Source organism: Theropithecus gelada, chromosome 7a (genome assembly GCF_003255815.1).
Source record: "Theropithecus gelada isolate Dixy chromosome 7a, Tgel_1.0, whole genome shotgun sequence".
In the NCBI taxonomy this organism is placed as follows: domain Eukaryota; kingdom Metazoa; phylum Chordata; class Mammalia; order Primates; family Cercopithecidae; genus Theropithecus; species Theropithecus gelada.
This window is the reverse complement of record NC_037674.1, coordinates 26,851,777-26,864,317: the sequence shown is the minus strand read 5'-3', so window position 1 is coordinate 26,864,317 and position 12,541 is coordinate 26,851,777. Positions and strand designations below refer to the sequence as shown.

At 33.3% G+C, this 12,541-nt stretch overlaps 1 protein-coding gene across 3 annotated transcripts in view; it reads left to right on the top strand.

Annotated features, from left to right (window-relative positions):
* The window catches only part of DMXL2 (Dmx like 2), a 174,850-nt gene that overhangs the window by 61,374 nt on the left and 100,935 nt on the right, over window positions 1-12,541 (top strand). For all 3 annotated transcript variants that reach the window (XM_025390578.1, XM_025390580.1, XM_025390579.1), the window contains exons 7-9: window positions 6,378-6,556; window positions 8,023-8,206; window positions 11,237-11,411. In XM_025390578.1, coding sequence (XP_025246363.1) covers window positions 6,378-6,556; window positions 8,023-8,206; window positions 11,237-11,411 — 538 coding nt within the window. The remainder of the gene's footprint in view (window positions 1-6,377; window positions 6,557-8,022; window positions 8,207-11,236; window positions 11,412-12,541) is intronic.

The window sequence follows — 12,541 nt, the reverse complement described above, 5'->3', positions numbered from 1 at the left end:
TCCAATATATACTATACTCTTTTAAGGAAGAGAAGAAAAATGTTATTAAGAAAACCTTAAGGAAGAGAAATTAAATTAAGCATTCATTAAGTGGATGTAGATGATCATAAGGTCTTCATCCTCATCATTTTCACATTTAGTAGGTGGGAGAGGAGGAAGAAGAGGAGGGGTTGGTTTTGCTCTCTTGGGTGGCAGAGGCAGAAGAAAATTTGTATGTAAGTGGACGTGTGCAGTTCAAACTCATGTTGTTCAAGGATCAACTACTTTAACATATATATTGTCTGATTTTTTTTTTTTATCATATAAACTGGTCAAAGAAAATGCATTTTAGAATTCTAGCAGTCTACACTGGTAAGGCACATGAGAATCTTTTATAGTCGTATTCATATCATGATAGACTTTATATATGTAAAATTGATAGTGCATTTTGGAGGAAAAATTGATTTGAAATTATATCTGAAATTAACAACCTTCATTCACATGTTTAGCAGATACTCTTTTGAATACCACCATATACCCTGAACCGTTGTGTGTGCTGGCAATCTTATGATGAAGATGACAGACAAGGCTTTTGTTCTTACAGGACTTAACTTCTGGTGAGGAAAAACAGAAAAAAATCAAGTATTAACAAGTGCTATCCAGAAAATTAAGACAGAATAATGTGGTAGTGTGACTGGGTGTCTATTAGAGTGGGTGATCTTTAGAGAAAGCTTTGCTGAAGAGATACCTTTAAACTGAGAATTGAATACTACGAAGGGGAAAACTGAAGTTCAGGGGAAAGAGTGTTTTGGCCAAGGGAACAAACACCAAGTGCAAATGCTCTGAAATAGAAATTAGCAGGGCTTGTTAAAGAGCAACAGAAAGCTGGAGTGTAATGGTTAGACCAAAGTTTGAGATGCATCTGGGTTAAGATATCAGATAAGAGAGTCAGGAGTTCTCTGGCAATTTGAATTCTTTATCCAAAGGTGGTATTTAAAGTTATGGGTCTGGATGAAATTAGGGAGAAAATGTGTATTAGAGAAGAAAATGGGACTCAGGATCAAATCCTAGGATCCTCAAACACTAAGAAATGATGGAGAGGGGGGAGATGCCTATAAAGGATGCTGGGAAGGAGTAGCCACTAAAATAGAAGGAAAACCAGGAGAATGTGACATTAGAGAAGCCAAGAAAAAAGGTTCAAGGAGGGACTATCAATTAATTTTGTCAAATGACCTAGAACATATGGAGAACAGTTTGAACATCTATAGATAGTACAGGCCTAACTGCATAAATTAAAGCAAAGAAACTTTTGTGGAATCATAAAGTTTTAATTAATGATCTTAGTGATCACAGAAGAAGCTAAGGTTTTTAAAAAGGGATGAAGTCCACATCTCTGCCCTCCACTGCCACTGCCTGTGTCAGCATCTTCGGGGCTGCGGACCTTTATAGTAGTCCCTTAAGTGATGTCCTGCAGACATCCTCTGATCGGTCTGCCCACAGGAGCCAGCCACCTGAACATGCCATTTTCCTTTTTCACCACCCTTTAATGACTCCTGTTGCTCTTAAAATGAAGATTATGATCTTTACCATGGCCTGTGAGGCTCTGCTGTATGATCTGACCCTTCTGTGCCTCTCCAGCTTCATTCCCACCTTAATGCCTACCATACTGATGTCCTTTCAAGGCCTTGAATATGCCAGGCTCTTTCCTGCTTCCAGGTCTTTTTATGTGCTGTTCTTTATGTTTAGGGAATACCTAGAATACCCAGCCTTCCTGCTTCTTTGCCTGGTCATCTTTTATGTATCCTTCAACTCTCAGTTTAAATACCACTTCCTTAAGGAAACCTCTTATCTCCCAGGCAAGGTCAAGTCTCCTAATTAAATACTTTCCTGCATCTTTCTTATAGTGCTTATCACAATTGTAATTAAAACAATAATTTATATCCTTACTTAATGTTGCCTTCCTTTCTAGAGAATAAGCTCTTGTGGGATGAGGAAATATATTTTATTACTTCCGTGTCTTCCTCTGCCCCAGCTATATCCCCAGCCATTCACACAGTAGCTTCGTTCAATAAATACTTGTTGTTTGAGTGAATCTTGTAACTGTTTCATAGTTGTACAGGCAGTTTATGGCACATCATCATTATCTATTAGTATGTTGAGGACTGATTTTGTTTTTAATCCTGAGAATGGTTGGAAAACCATTGAGTTTGCTTAGAGTGAAATTTGGCTCTTTAATTAATCTGTATCTGGACATAATCAAATGTATAATAATTGGTTCTTACGAAAAATATTAAAGTATATGTAATCAGATTGAATTAAGAATAGTAGCTTGAAACAAACTATAGGATGCCTACCCTTCCCTAAAAGAGACATATGGACTGTCAAAATGTCCACAAAAATTTTATTTTCTAGATGAGTGTTTTTTTCACTGTGTTAGTCATGTCTCCCTAAGCTGTTTATATTCAGTTATCCTAAGAGTTAAGTGTTTCATAATTCTTATGGAAAGATAAGAATGCTTTTCTGGTGAGGATCCTATGGAGGTTGAGCAAATGTGTCTTGAATTAAAAAAGCTATTTTCTCACATTTTTGAGAATATACCACATCTGATTAAGATTATCCTGATAAAAAGAACAGAAAGTAACTTTGGAATGTTGGGCAGTTTTTTTTTTTTTTTTTTTTTTTTTGGTACAATTTGTTCTGCTTCTGTTAATAAAGCCAGATTTGAGTTGATAAAACAGATGGTCACTGTGTGGATCTCCCACTAGAAGGCATTTTCCACCGCCTCTGCTACACATGACAGGATTTTATTTCAGGTGTTGTGAGACTCAAATTCAATTACTTCCAGGATTTTTAATATTACAGTTCATTGAGGACTTTGGCTGGTAAGATCTATTTTTTACAAATGTGGTAAATTAAATTTTTCTTAGGCTTAAGAGTATTTTAAATTTCTATCTGAGCTTAAAATAAAACCTTACTTACTAAAGAGCCTTTTTTCTCCCACAAGACATACCTGATTAAATCTTTAGTTCAAGAATTGGTTTTCTCTGGTTTGCTTACTAGGAGATGTTTGCTGAAATTTTATTTGTTTATGTTCAAAAAGTTTGTATTGGAACACTTTAAAAAATGACACTTGGTTATTTTGTAAAATTTGCAAGTAATTTAAAGTATCCTGTTTTCTTCAAAAAACGGAATATATCTTTTCTTCTTTTGAGTTCTTTTGTGAAGTATGGTGAATATAGTTAGTAATAGAATATTGTATATTTTTAAATTGCTAAGAGTAAATTTCAAGTCTTCTCACCATAAAAAATGTTAAGTATTTGAGGTGATGGATATATATGTTAATTAGCTTGATGTAATTATTGTGTTATATTTGTGAATTATAACATCACTTCATACTCTGTGAATTTATACAATTATAAGTTGTCAATTTATAATTAAAAATGCAGCATTTTCTTTGAGAGAAGATTATGCCTTTGAGTGAAAAACTGGGTTTTTCAAGGGCTAGGTTGAGAAGATTTCTTGAGGGGAAGGGTTGTCCCTTGTATGCTGATTTTGCTGAGGGTTGTAATGATAAAGGGATGCTGGATTTTGTTAAGTGCTTTTTCTGCATCTGTTGAGATGACCATGTGATTTTGTTTCTAATTCTGTTTATGTGGTGTGTCATATGTATTGACTTACGAATGTTAAACCATCCCTGCAACCCTCGTATGAAACTTACTTGATCATGGTAGATAATCTTTTTGATATGCTGTTGGATTTGGTTAGCTAGTATTTTGTTAAGGATTTTTGCATCTATATTCATCAGGGATATTGGTCTGTGGTTTCTTTTTTTTGGTCATATCCTTTCCTGAAGTTTTTGCACAGTAAATGAAACAGAGTAAACAGACAATCCACAGAGTGGGAGAAAATCTTCACAATCTATACATCCGACAAAGGACTAATATCCAGAATCTATAAGGAACTCAAACAAAATAGCAAGAAAAAACCAAACAATCCCATCAGAAAATGGACTGAAGACATCAGTAGACAATTCTGCAAGGAAAATATACAAATGGCCAACAAACATAGGAAAAAATGCTCAGCATTACTAATGATCAGGGAAATGCAAACCAAAACTGCAATGCAATACCACCTTACTCCTGCAAGAATGGCCATAACCAAAAAACCAAGAAATAATAGATGTTGGTGGGGATGTGATATAAAAGGAACATTTTTACACTGATGTTAGGAATGTAAACTAGTATAACCACTATGGAAAACAGTGTGGAAATTCCTTAAAGAACAAAAGTAGAACTACCATTTGATCCAGCTATCCACTACTGGGTATCTATCCAGAGGAAAAGAAGTCATTATATGAAATAGATACTTGCACACGCGTGTTTATAGCAGTACAATTTGCAGCTGCAAAAATATAGAACCAGCCCAAATACCCATCAATGAGTGGATAAAGAAATTGTGATATATATACATATATATATACACACACACACACACACACACCATGGAATGCTATTTAGCCATAAAAAGGAATGCAATAATGACATTCGCAGCAACCTGGATTGAATTGGAGACCATTATTCTAAGTAAAGTAACTCAGGAATGGAAAACCAAACATTGTATATTCTCATTCATAAGTGGGAGCTAAGCTGTGAGGATGCAGAGGCATAAGAATGATACAGTGGACTTTGGGGACTAGGGAGGAAGGGTGGGAGGAGGGTGAGGGATAAAAGACTACAAATTGGGTACAATGTATACTGCTTGGGCGATGGGTGCACCAAAATCCCACAAATCACCACTAAATAACTTATTCATGTAACCAAACACCACCTGTTCCCCCAAAACCTATGGAAATTAAATAAATAACACAAAAACACTAAACGAAAGTGAACTTAAAAAAGCTAGGAGTTTCCCCCATGCACTCAGGTAACTACTACTCTCCCATTTTGATATGTTGTACTTTTCATTTTCATTCATATTTTCAACATATTTAAAAATTTCCCCTGTAATTTTGAAGTTTTTAGTTTTCAAATATTTGGGAATTTTCTGGATATCTTTCTGTTATCAGTGATTAATTTTGTTGTGGTTTTACAGTTGTAGACAATAACAGATGAAAGAGGGACTGCTTCATTTGAGGGGGAGCTTGGTGGGAGTGGGAGAAGGGCTAGAGTATCACCTGCTCGTGGGGCTCTTTGTATTTCCATTGTGACTTTTGAGGGGCTCTCAGATACTTCTAGAATTTCTGTGTTACATAGTCTGAAACCACTGCATAGAATGTGCTGTAAATTTGATTATGTGAAAATGATGCTATGCTGAAGAAGACACTTGGAGGAAAGCAACTAGTACATTGTTAAGTGGCTGTCTGAGGGCAAGCACTTAAAAGATTTGCTGTATAATTAAAATATCCAAAAAATGAGACATTAATGGAAATGTATGTTTCATTATGTAGCATAAATTGAGAATGAGTACCAAGATGGAAAAAACAGAATTGTCTGTCTAGTCGAGATGAAAATATTTGGACCAATGCATACTTTTCAGGAATACATAATTTCAAAATTTCTCAGAGGTTATATTTTTGCATAAGTGATAACATTTATTATTTCCCTTTAATGCAGTTTTTATTATTGATTATAAAGCACTATAAAAGATAGTTTGTTAAAATACAATTATTTAGCCTTTAACTAAATTGTTAGAACTAAGTAAAATGATTAAGTCAGTGCCTATTGTTATACTTGTAAATATTTTAAGTGGACATAGAGGTGGTTCCTGACAGCTACCTGCATGCTTTCTCATCACTTAGAGATCGCAGAACTGTGGTCCAAGAGCTAAGAAAGTTTTTTTTTTTTTTTTACCTTTTTAAAGGGTTGTAAGAAAAAAAGAAGAATCTCTGTCATAGACATGTGTAGCCCACAAAGCCTAACTTACTTACCATCTGGCCCTTTGCAGAAAAGTTTGCTGACTCCTGATTTAGAGCAAGAAACAATTCATATTCATGAGGTGAAGGGTGAAGGGTTTCACTGTGATAGACCACTTCAAAAAGGAAGGGTTAACAATTACTGAAAAGATAGCATGAATCTTTCTAATTCTTTCTTAACTAACTTATCCAAGGGGCTGGCATCAGAATCTTTTCTCTGCACTGACCAATTTATGTCTAAATGGGGAAATTTGGCATCAGTCTGCATTTGAAAAACACTATCACACAGAAAAGATTGATAATGAATGGGTTCATTTATTTTTCAAGAATAGTATTCTTTAATAAACGTAATTTTAAGATAAGTTTTGTATTCTGTATAAGTCACTTTTTAGTTTTTAGATATATAGCTTAATTTTTAAAACCTCTTCAAACCACTTAAATTTTGAATTGTGTATGTACAAATTATATTGACCTATATATTTTTCAGGATGATTGTCTTTTGAAAGTGTGGTATCCTATGACTGGTTGGAAGTCTTCAATTATACCTCAGGATCATCATGAAGTGAAAAGGAGACAGTCCTCTACTCAATTTTCCTTTGTTTACTTGGCACATCCCCGAGCTGTGACAGGTTTTTCATGGCGTAAAACTAGCAAGTATATGCCCAGGTTAGATGAATGAATCATACAACTTTAGTTTGTATCCTTTTATGTTTATAAAAATAATGAAAGTAAAGTCCTTTTAGTTTATTTACATGGTGGCAATTAATAGCATAGGCTGTGGCATCAAGCTGCCTGAAATCAAATCCTGTTAGCTTCATGAGTTTTTGACTAAATTTCTTAAGCTGTCTATGCCTCAGTTTTTCTCTGTAGAATGAGGGTAGTAATAGTACCTACCTCCGAGAGTTGTTGTGAAACTAAAATGTAGTTTGTGGGTGGGAAGTGCTTAGTACAGGCCTTTGCACATACTTTGTGTCCAGGCAATGAAATTGTTAGTAGTAGCTGTGGTACTAGCAGATCCTAGCAAGAAAATGTTTGCAAATAACAGGAAAGCACATACTGAAGGGAAATATATCAGTATAAAACTGTCAATTATATATATGGTGTTAAAGCATATAATGTAGTCTGAAGAAAGTGGCCAGGTTGTACTTTTTTTTTTTTTTTTTAATCTGAGGGCTGTCAACAGAAGTTTCTCAAATAATTTTTTATTATACATTTTTTCCTCATCGTTGTGGCACCTCTTAAAGGTATTTAGAAGATTAAATAAACTGCAAAACAGCTTATACAAATGATTATTTTATACAGGTCTAGAAAGCTGTTGGGCACTCAGAAGCTTGCTTAGAAATCTAGTTTGTTCTTGAGGGAGGGTTATTTCGCCTACTAAATATATCTGAGGATTGTTTATGCCTGATAGGAAATATAGCACACATTGTAGAGATACTCAGTAAATGATAACATGGGAAATTTATATACTTTTTGAATCTAAATAAAAAGTCTATTATATTATACTTAAGTCATCTGCATCTATTTGCAGAATACTTTTCACTTAGATTCTATATGAGCCTTTTTTTAAAGGGAGAATGATTTTTTTGTTCCTTTGTAACCAAGAGGTAAGTTACTTTTGTTGCTCCATGCCGTGCCATTTTTGCTTATTTTAACTTAATGGAAATGGTTTTATAGTTTGAAATGATATTCTCCTTACAGTTTTATGATGAAGATAATTATTTATTTGTAACTGTTTGGGTTATAGGAAGGATGATGTAAAGTGAAACTACTGCCATAAGCCAGATAGTTTAATTACATTTAATGATCTTTTATTATGGTCATTCTGTAATTTGCAATGATTAGGTTTTCTTTTGCTGTTTAGTTTGTATATTTTGTTTAGGAGATACTAATAATCCTCTAGAACCTGAATGTATAATCTAGCAGTAATTTCTAGTTCTTTTTTCAAAACAATTTCCCGGTTCTTATGATGTTCACAGTGATACTGTATATGATTTCAAGGTCTTTGATTGATTCCTTTTTTCCATCGTGTTTTGCTCTAATGTTAACTTTATGCATGAAGAACCAAAATATTAATTAATTGATGGGATTGATATTCACGTTAACCTCTATTTATTTCTCTTTGTTGTTAGGGGTTCTGTCTGTAATGTGTTATTAACTTCGTGTCATGATGGTGTGTGCCGGCTCTGGGCAGAAACTTTATTACCAGAAGACTGTCTTTTGGGTGAGCAGATTTGTGAGACTACCACTTCCAGCATTGCCAGCAACCTTTCTCATGCTGGAAGACACAAAGACAGAATACAGCATGCTCTTGAGGTATTATATTATTTAAAATGGTAAATGAATTTTGAAGATAATGTGAGCCTGGTGGAAATTTATAAACTAATATGCAGATGGCACACATGGTACATGTAATGAGTGAAATTAAAAGCAATAAACTCTCATTTATGCTTGTAAGACTACTTATTTATTCCACTAAGAAGCCAAATGCGGAAATTAATGATCTCAGACATGTTGTATAGGTAAATATTATTAACAATTTTTAAAAAATTGATATTTTATGCTCAAGTTCTAGATAATATTATTTTAATTCTTTTGCATGTCAGATGTGAAAATGTATAGGAGTAAGTATTAGTAAAATATGTAAAGGTCCTTGAAATTAGTTGTAATTAAAAATATTTTGCTTTTGTTTCATAAAGATTAAAATTTTATTGTTCCAGTTAAAAATGACTATTTTGTTCCTTAAGAATAAAGATGTTTATTAAGATATTAGACACAACTGAACTTCTTCGGAGTTTCCATGATTGAATATTTTGAAAATGAAATAATTTTTCTAATTTTTAAATACAGTATGAAATAAAAGTGCTTTATAAGAAATTAGATTATAACATATAGCACAAATGATTGTGTCCCATATGATTAGGTAATACAATGAGATATATGCATATTTTAAATTGTCAGAAATGTATTATAGTAAACTTAGTTTACTATTTTTCTTGTGACTTTTTTATTCAAATAATGTATGCTAGAATTGAATTAAGAAAAGGAGAAGAAATAATGGAATTTATAATTCAACTACTCTAGTCATGTGAATATGTGTATTTTTCTTTATAAGATTGAGATCATATTATGCAGTAATATTTGATAACTTTTTATACTTAATTTGTTACACTCTACATTATTGACTATACTTTTACTTTGTATATTTACATTAACAGTTTAAAGCTTGCATAGTCAAAGTGGCTTTGCCATTTTACCAAGCAGAAATATTGTACAACTTTGACAGGTTAAGGATGTGGTCCTTAAAAGTTTTGTATGAAGCAGGCGTCCTCAGATATTGTCTATATTAGGCCATTCTTGCACTGCTATGAAGAAACGTCTGAAACTGGGTGATTTATAATGAAAAGAGGTTTAATTGCCTCTTGGTTCTATAGGAAGCATGGCACCAGAATCTGGTTGGCTTCTAGGGAGGCCACAGGGAGCTTTTACCCATGGCAGAAGTTGAAGCAGGAGCCAGCACATCACATGGTATAAAAGCAGGAGCAAGAAAGAGTTGCGGGGAGGTGCCACCAACTTTTAAATGACCATTCACTCGCTATTGCAAAGACAATACCAACACCAAGCCATGAGGGATCTGCCTCGTGACCCAAACATCTCCCACCAGGCTCTACCTCCAGCAATAGGGATTACAATTCAACATGAGATTTAGGCAGGGTCAAGTATCCAAACTATATCACTGCCTGTGATTGGGCGCTGTTTTTACATTTTTTTCAATATTTAAAATGTAAGTGAAATTAAAAGCAGACGTCAAAACAGTTATCTTTTATTTTGATACTGCTATTTAGTAGGACAAAGTACTTAATTTTTAACTAGATATTTATGATCATTTACTTACACTTATGTAACGTATTTTATCTTCAAATTATATATGAGCCTTTGGAAACTAAGGGCTTTTAGACATCTTTGTATCCTCCATAGTACCTGATATATTGCTTTTCAAGTGTTTGTTAAATTGAATTATTGCCATGTGAAATAGAACAGAAATATGAGTAAATATGTAACCAGTGATTTGACAAGTTTTTACTGTCTTTTAGTAATATTATTAATATGTTAAGATACTTTTTAAAAGAAAAAGCATAAGTGTCTGACTTACAAGTCACTTTGCTTTCTGACATCCTATCCTTTCCTATGGAACTCCTAACTGTTAGGTCTATGTAATTGTATATATTCTTAAGTTATATTTTTTGTTTCTAGGAGAAAATAGCCAGTATTAGATCAGTCTTGTCAGTCTAATTTAAAATAATGGTAAATGTCAAAGATCCAGTGAAAATAATTTGATAGGCAGTTTGGACCAGGGGGTCTCTAATGTCCATCTTAACCCTGTTATCAAAGCAATAAGCAACTCCGTAGTGGGAGACCAGAGGTGGGGGACACACCATTGACCTGATACTATTTTCCATAGGTAAAATGAGAAGGGCTGTAGAAATTGAGAGGATATACCAGATATGTTACTTTAATGAAGAAGGAATTGATAACATTTTATACTTTATTTAATTGAATGTGGAGAACAAAGGAAAAGAATAGAAAATTATTATGAAACATGGTCTTGGGAGTGGGTTAAGTTACAGAATAAGGAATTACTGCGAGGTGGGGCCATGACATGGAGAAAAAAGATAATGCCAAGGATGACATGGCCCCATGTCTAAAATGGTCCACATGATCACGCATGCTAATGAAGAATTTTAATCATATAGATTTATCTCAATTTAAACAGATCCAATTTGCAAATTGTTTAAAACAATTTAAACAAATTAAAGGTCAACACTTTAATGAGGTCTTTCCTTGTCTACTATCTGGGTAGGTTCCCCTTGTTATTCTGTATTTTCATACCCTGTTTTTTTCTTTATAATCGATATCATGAATTTGATTATTTAGCTGACTGTTTCATTCTAAGTGAGAGGCAATATTGGGGAGGCAATATTCTTCCTGGTAGGAAGACTCAGGAATTTTTTTTTACTCTTATGACTAGAAAATTCTGTCTCAGTGCTAGGATATCCTGAAAAAAAAATCTTTGGACCTTCTAATATTAACGGGAATTTTTATTCATGTTTTGTAGATAACATGAATACATATTTTTGCACACTACTTTTTGCCTCAAACTAAAAGTTTACAAGAACTGTAGAGAATACATCCAAAATAGTTCTACTGTAATTTAAAAAGTTCCCTTTAAAATGATCAGGGTTTTATGGAGAAAAAAATCTGAAACCTTTTAATAATTAAGAGTATTTTGGTTGGCGTTTATTAGACCTTCAAGAGTTGGGCTCAGCAGCTATTTTTCTGTTTTAGACAATACACCATTTGAAAAATTTAAGGAAAGGACAGAGGAGGTCTTCTGTTCTTGTAACTCACGCTGAATTAATGCCCGACCAGACGGCAATGCATGAAGTTCAAAGACACATTTCCCACCATGCAAATGCACTCTGTCATTTTCATATTGCAGCAAGCATCAACCCTGCCACAGGTAAAGGATAAAGTTGTATTTCCCATAAATATGTTGAAGTCAGGTAAATAAATAGAAAAGTGGAACTACTTTTATAACCTATTTTTTATTTTATTATTTCATGTTGCCTTTAAAATACTTAATTGGAATAGAGATACAATATAGAGTACCGTTTTTTGAATTGGGACTATGTGATTCTCAGGGTGTTAACTTCAGTAACTATTTCTGAGCATCTTTGTCTAGTCTATAACAAGGTTTCCCAGTAAATTAGAGCTTTAACTGAACCTGATGTCACAAGTGGTGGCAGCCTGGCAAATTAGTGTAATTTCCCTCACTTTACAGTTTAAATCTTCCCAACTCTTCTTTATAACCTCCTCTAAATATATTTTTACAAAATTTTTCTTATATCTCAGCATATCTTGTTTTCTACCCTTGTAGACTTTCTTGTCCTATACTAAGGAAAACATTTTTCCTTCTAACTTGAATATTTTCTTTTCCCTTTTTCCCCTACGTGGCTGAGAAGTATTTTGAGGCAGGTTCTTTGTTGGCACACATATTTGTGAGCTTCTATTTTAAAGGCAATATGTTTTCCTTCTGCATGGAAATTTATGAGAAAGGCTATAAATTTTATATTACATTGCTCAGAACTATATAAAGTTTTATATAAAATTATAGTTGTATGTTATTAAACTGGAGGTCTGTTGCTTCAGAGTGAAGGAGCTTTTAGTTTTAAATGTTTCTGTATGTAAATACAGTATTTAGTAAATAGAATTCTAAAAGGGTGATCTTCAGTGGTGACTCTAGATATGTGTTGTTTTATAGAGTAGCCACTAGCCCCGTATTAGCTGTTCGAGCACTTGAAATGTGGCTGGTCCAAACTGAGATATGCTGTAAAATATACACTGAATTTCCAAGACTTAGTATAAAAAATAATGAAAACTATTTCATTAATAATTTTATTTCATATTGATTACTTGTTGAAATACTGTTTTGTATATGTTGAGTCAAAGTATATTATTAAAATTAATATTACCTGTTTCATTTTACCTTCTGAAACATGGCTACTGAAATATCTAAAATTGCTTAACATGTCTTGCATTTTTGGTCTGCATTATATTTCTTTTTTTTTTTTTTTTTTTTTTTTTTTTTTT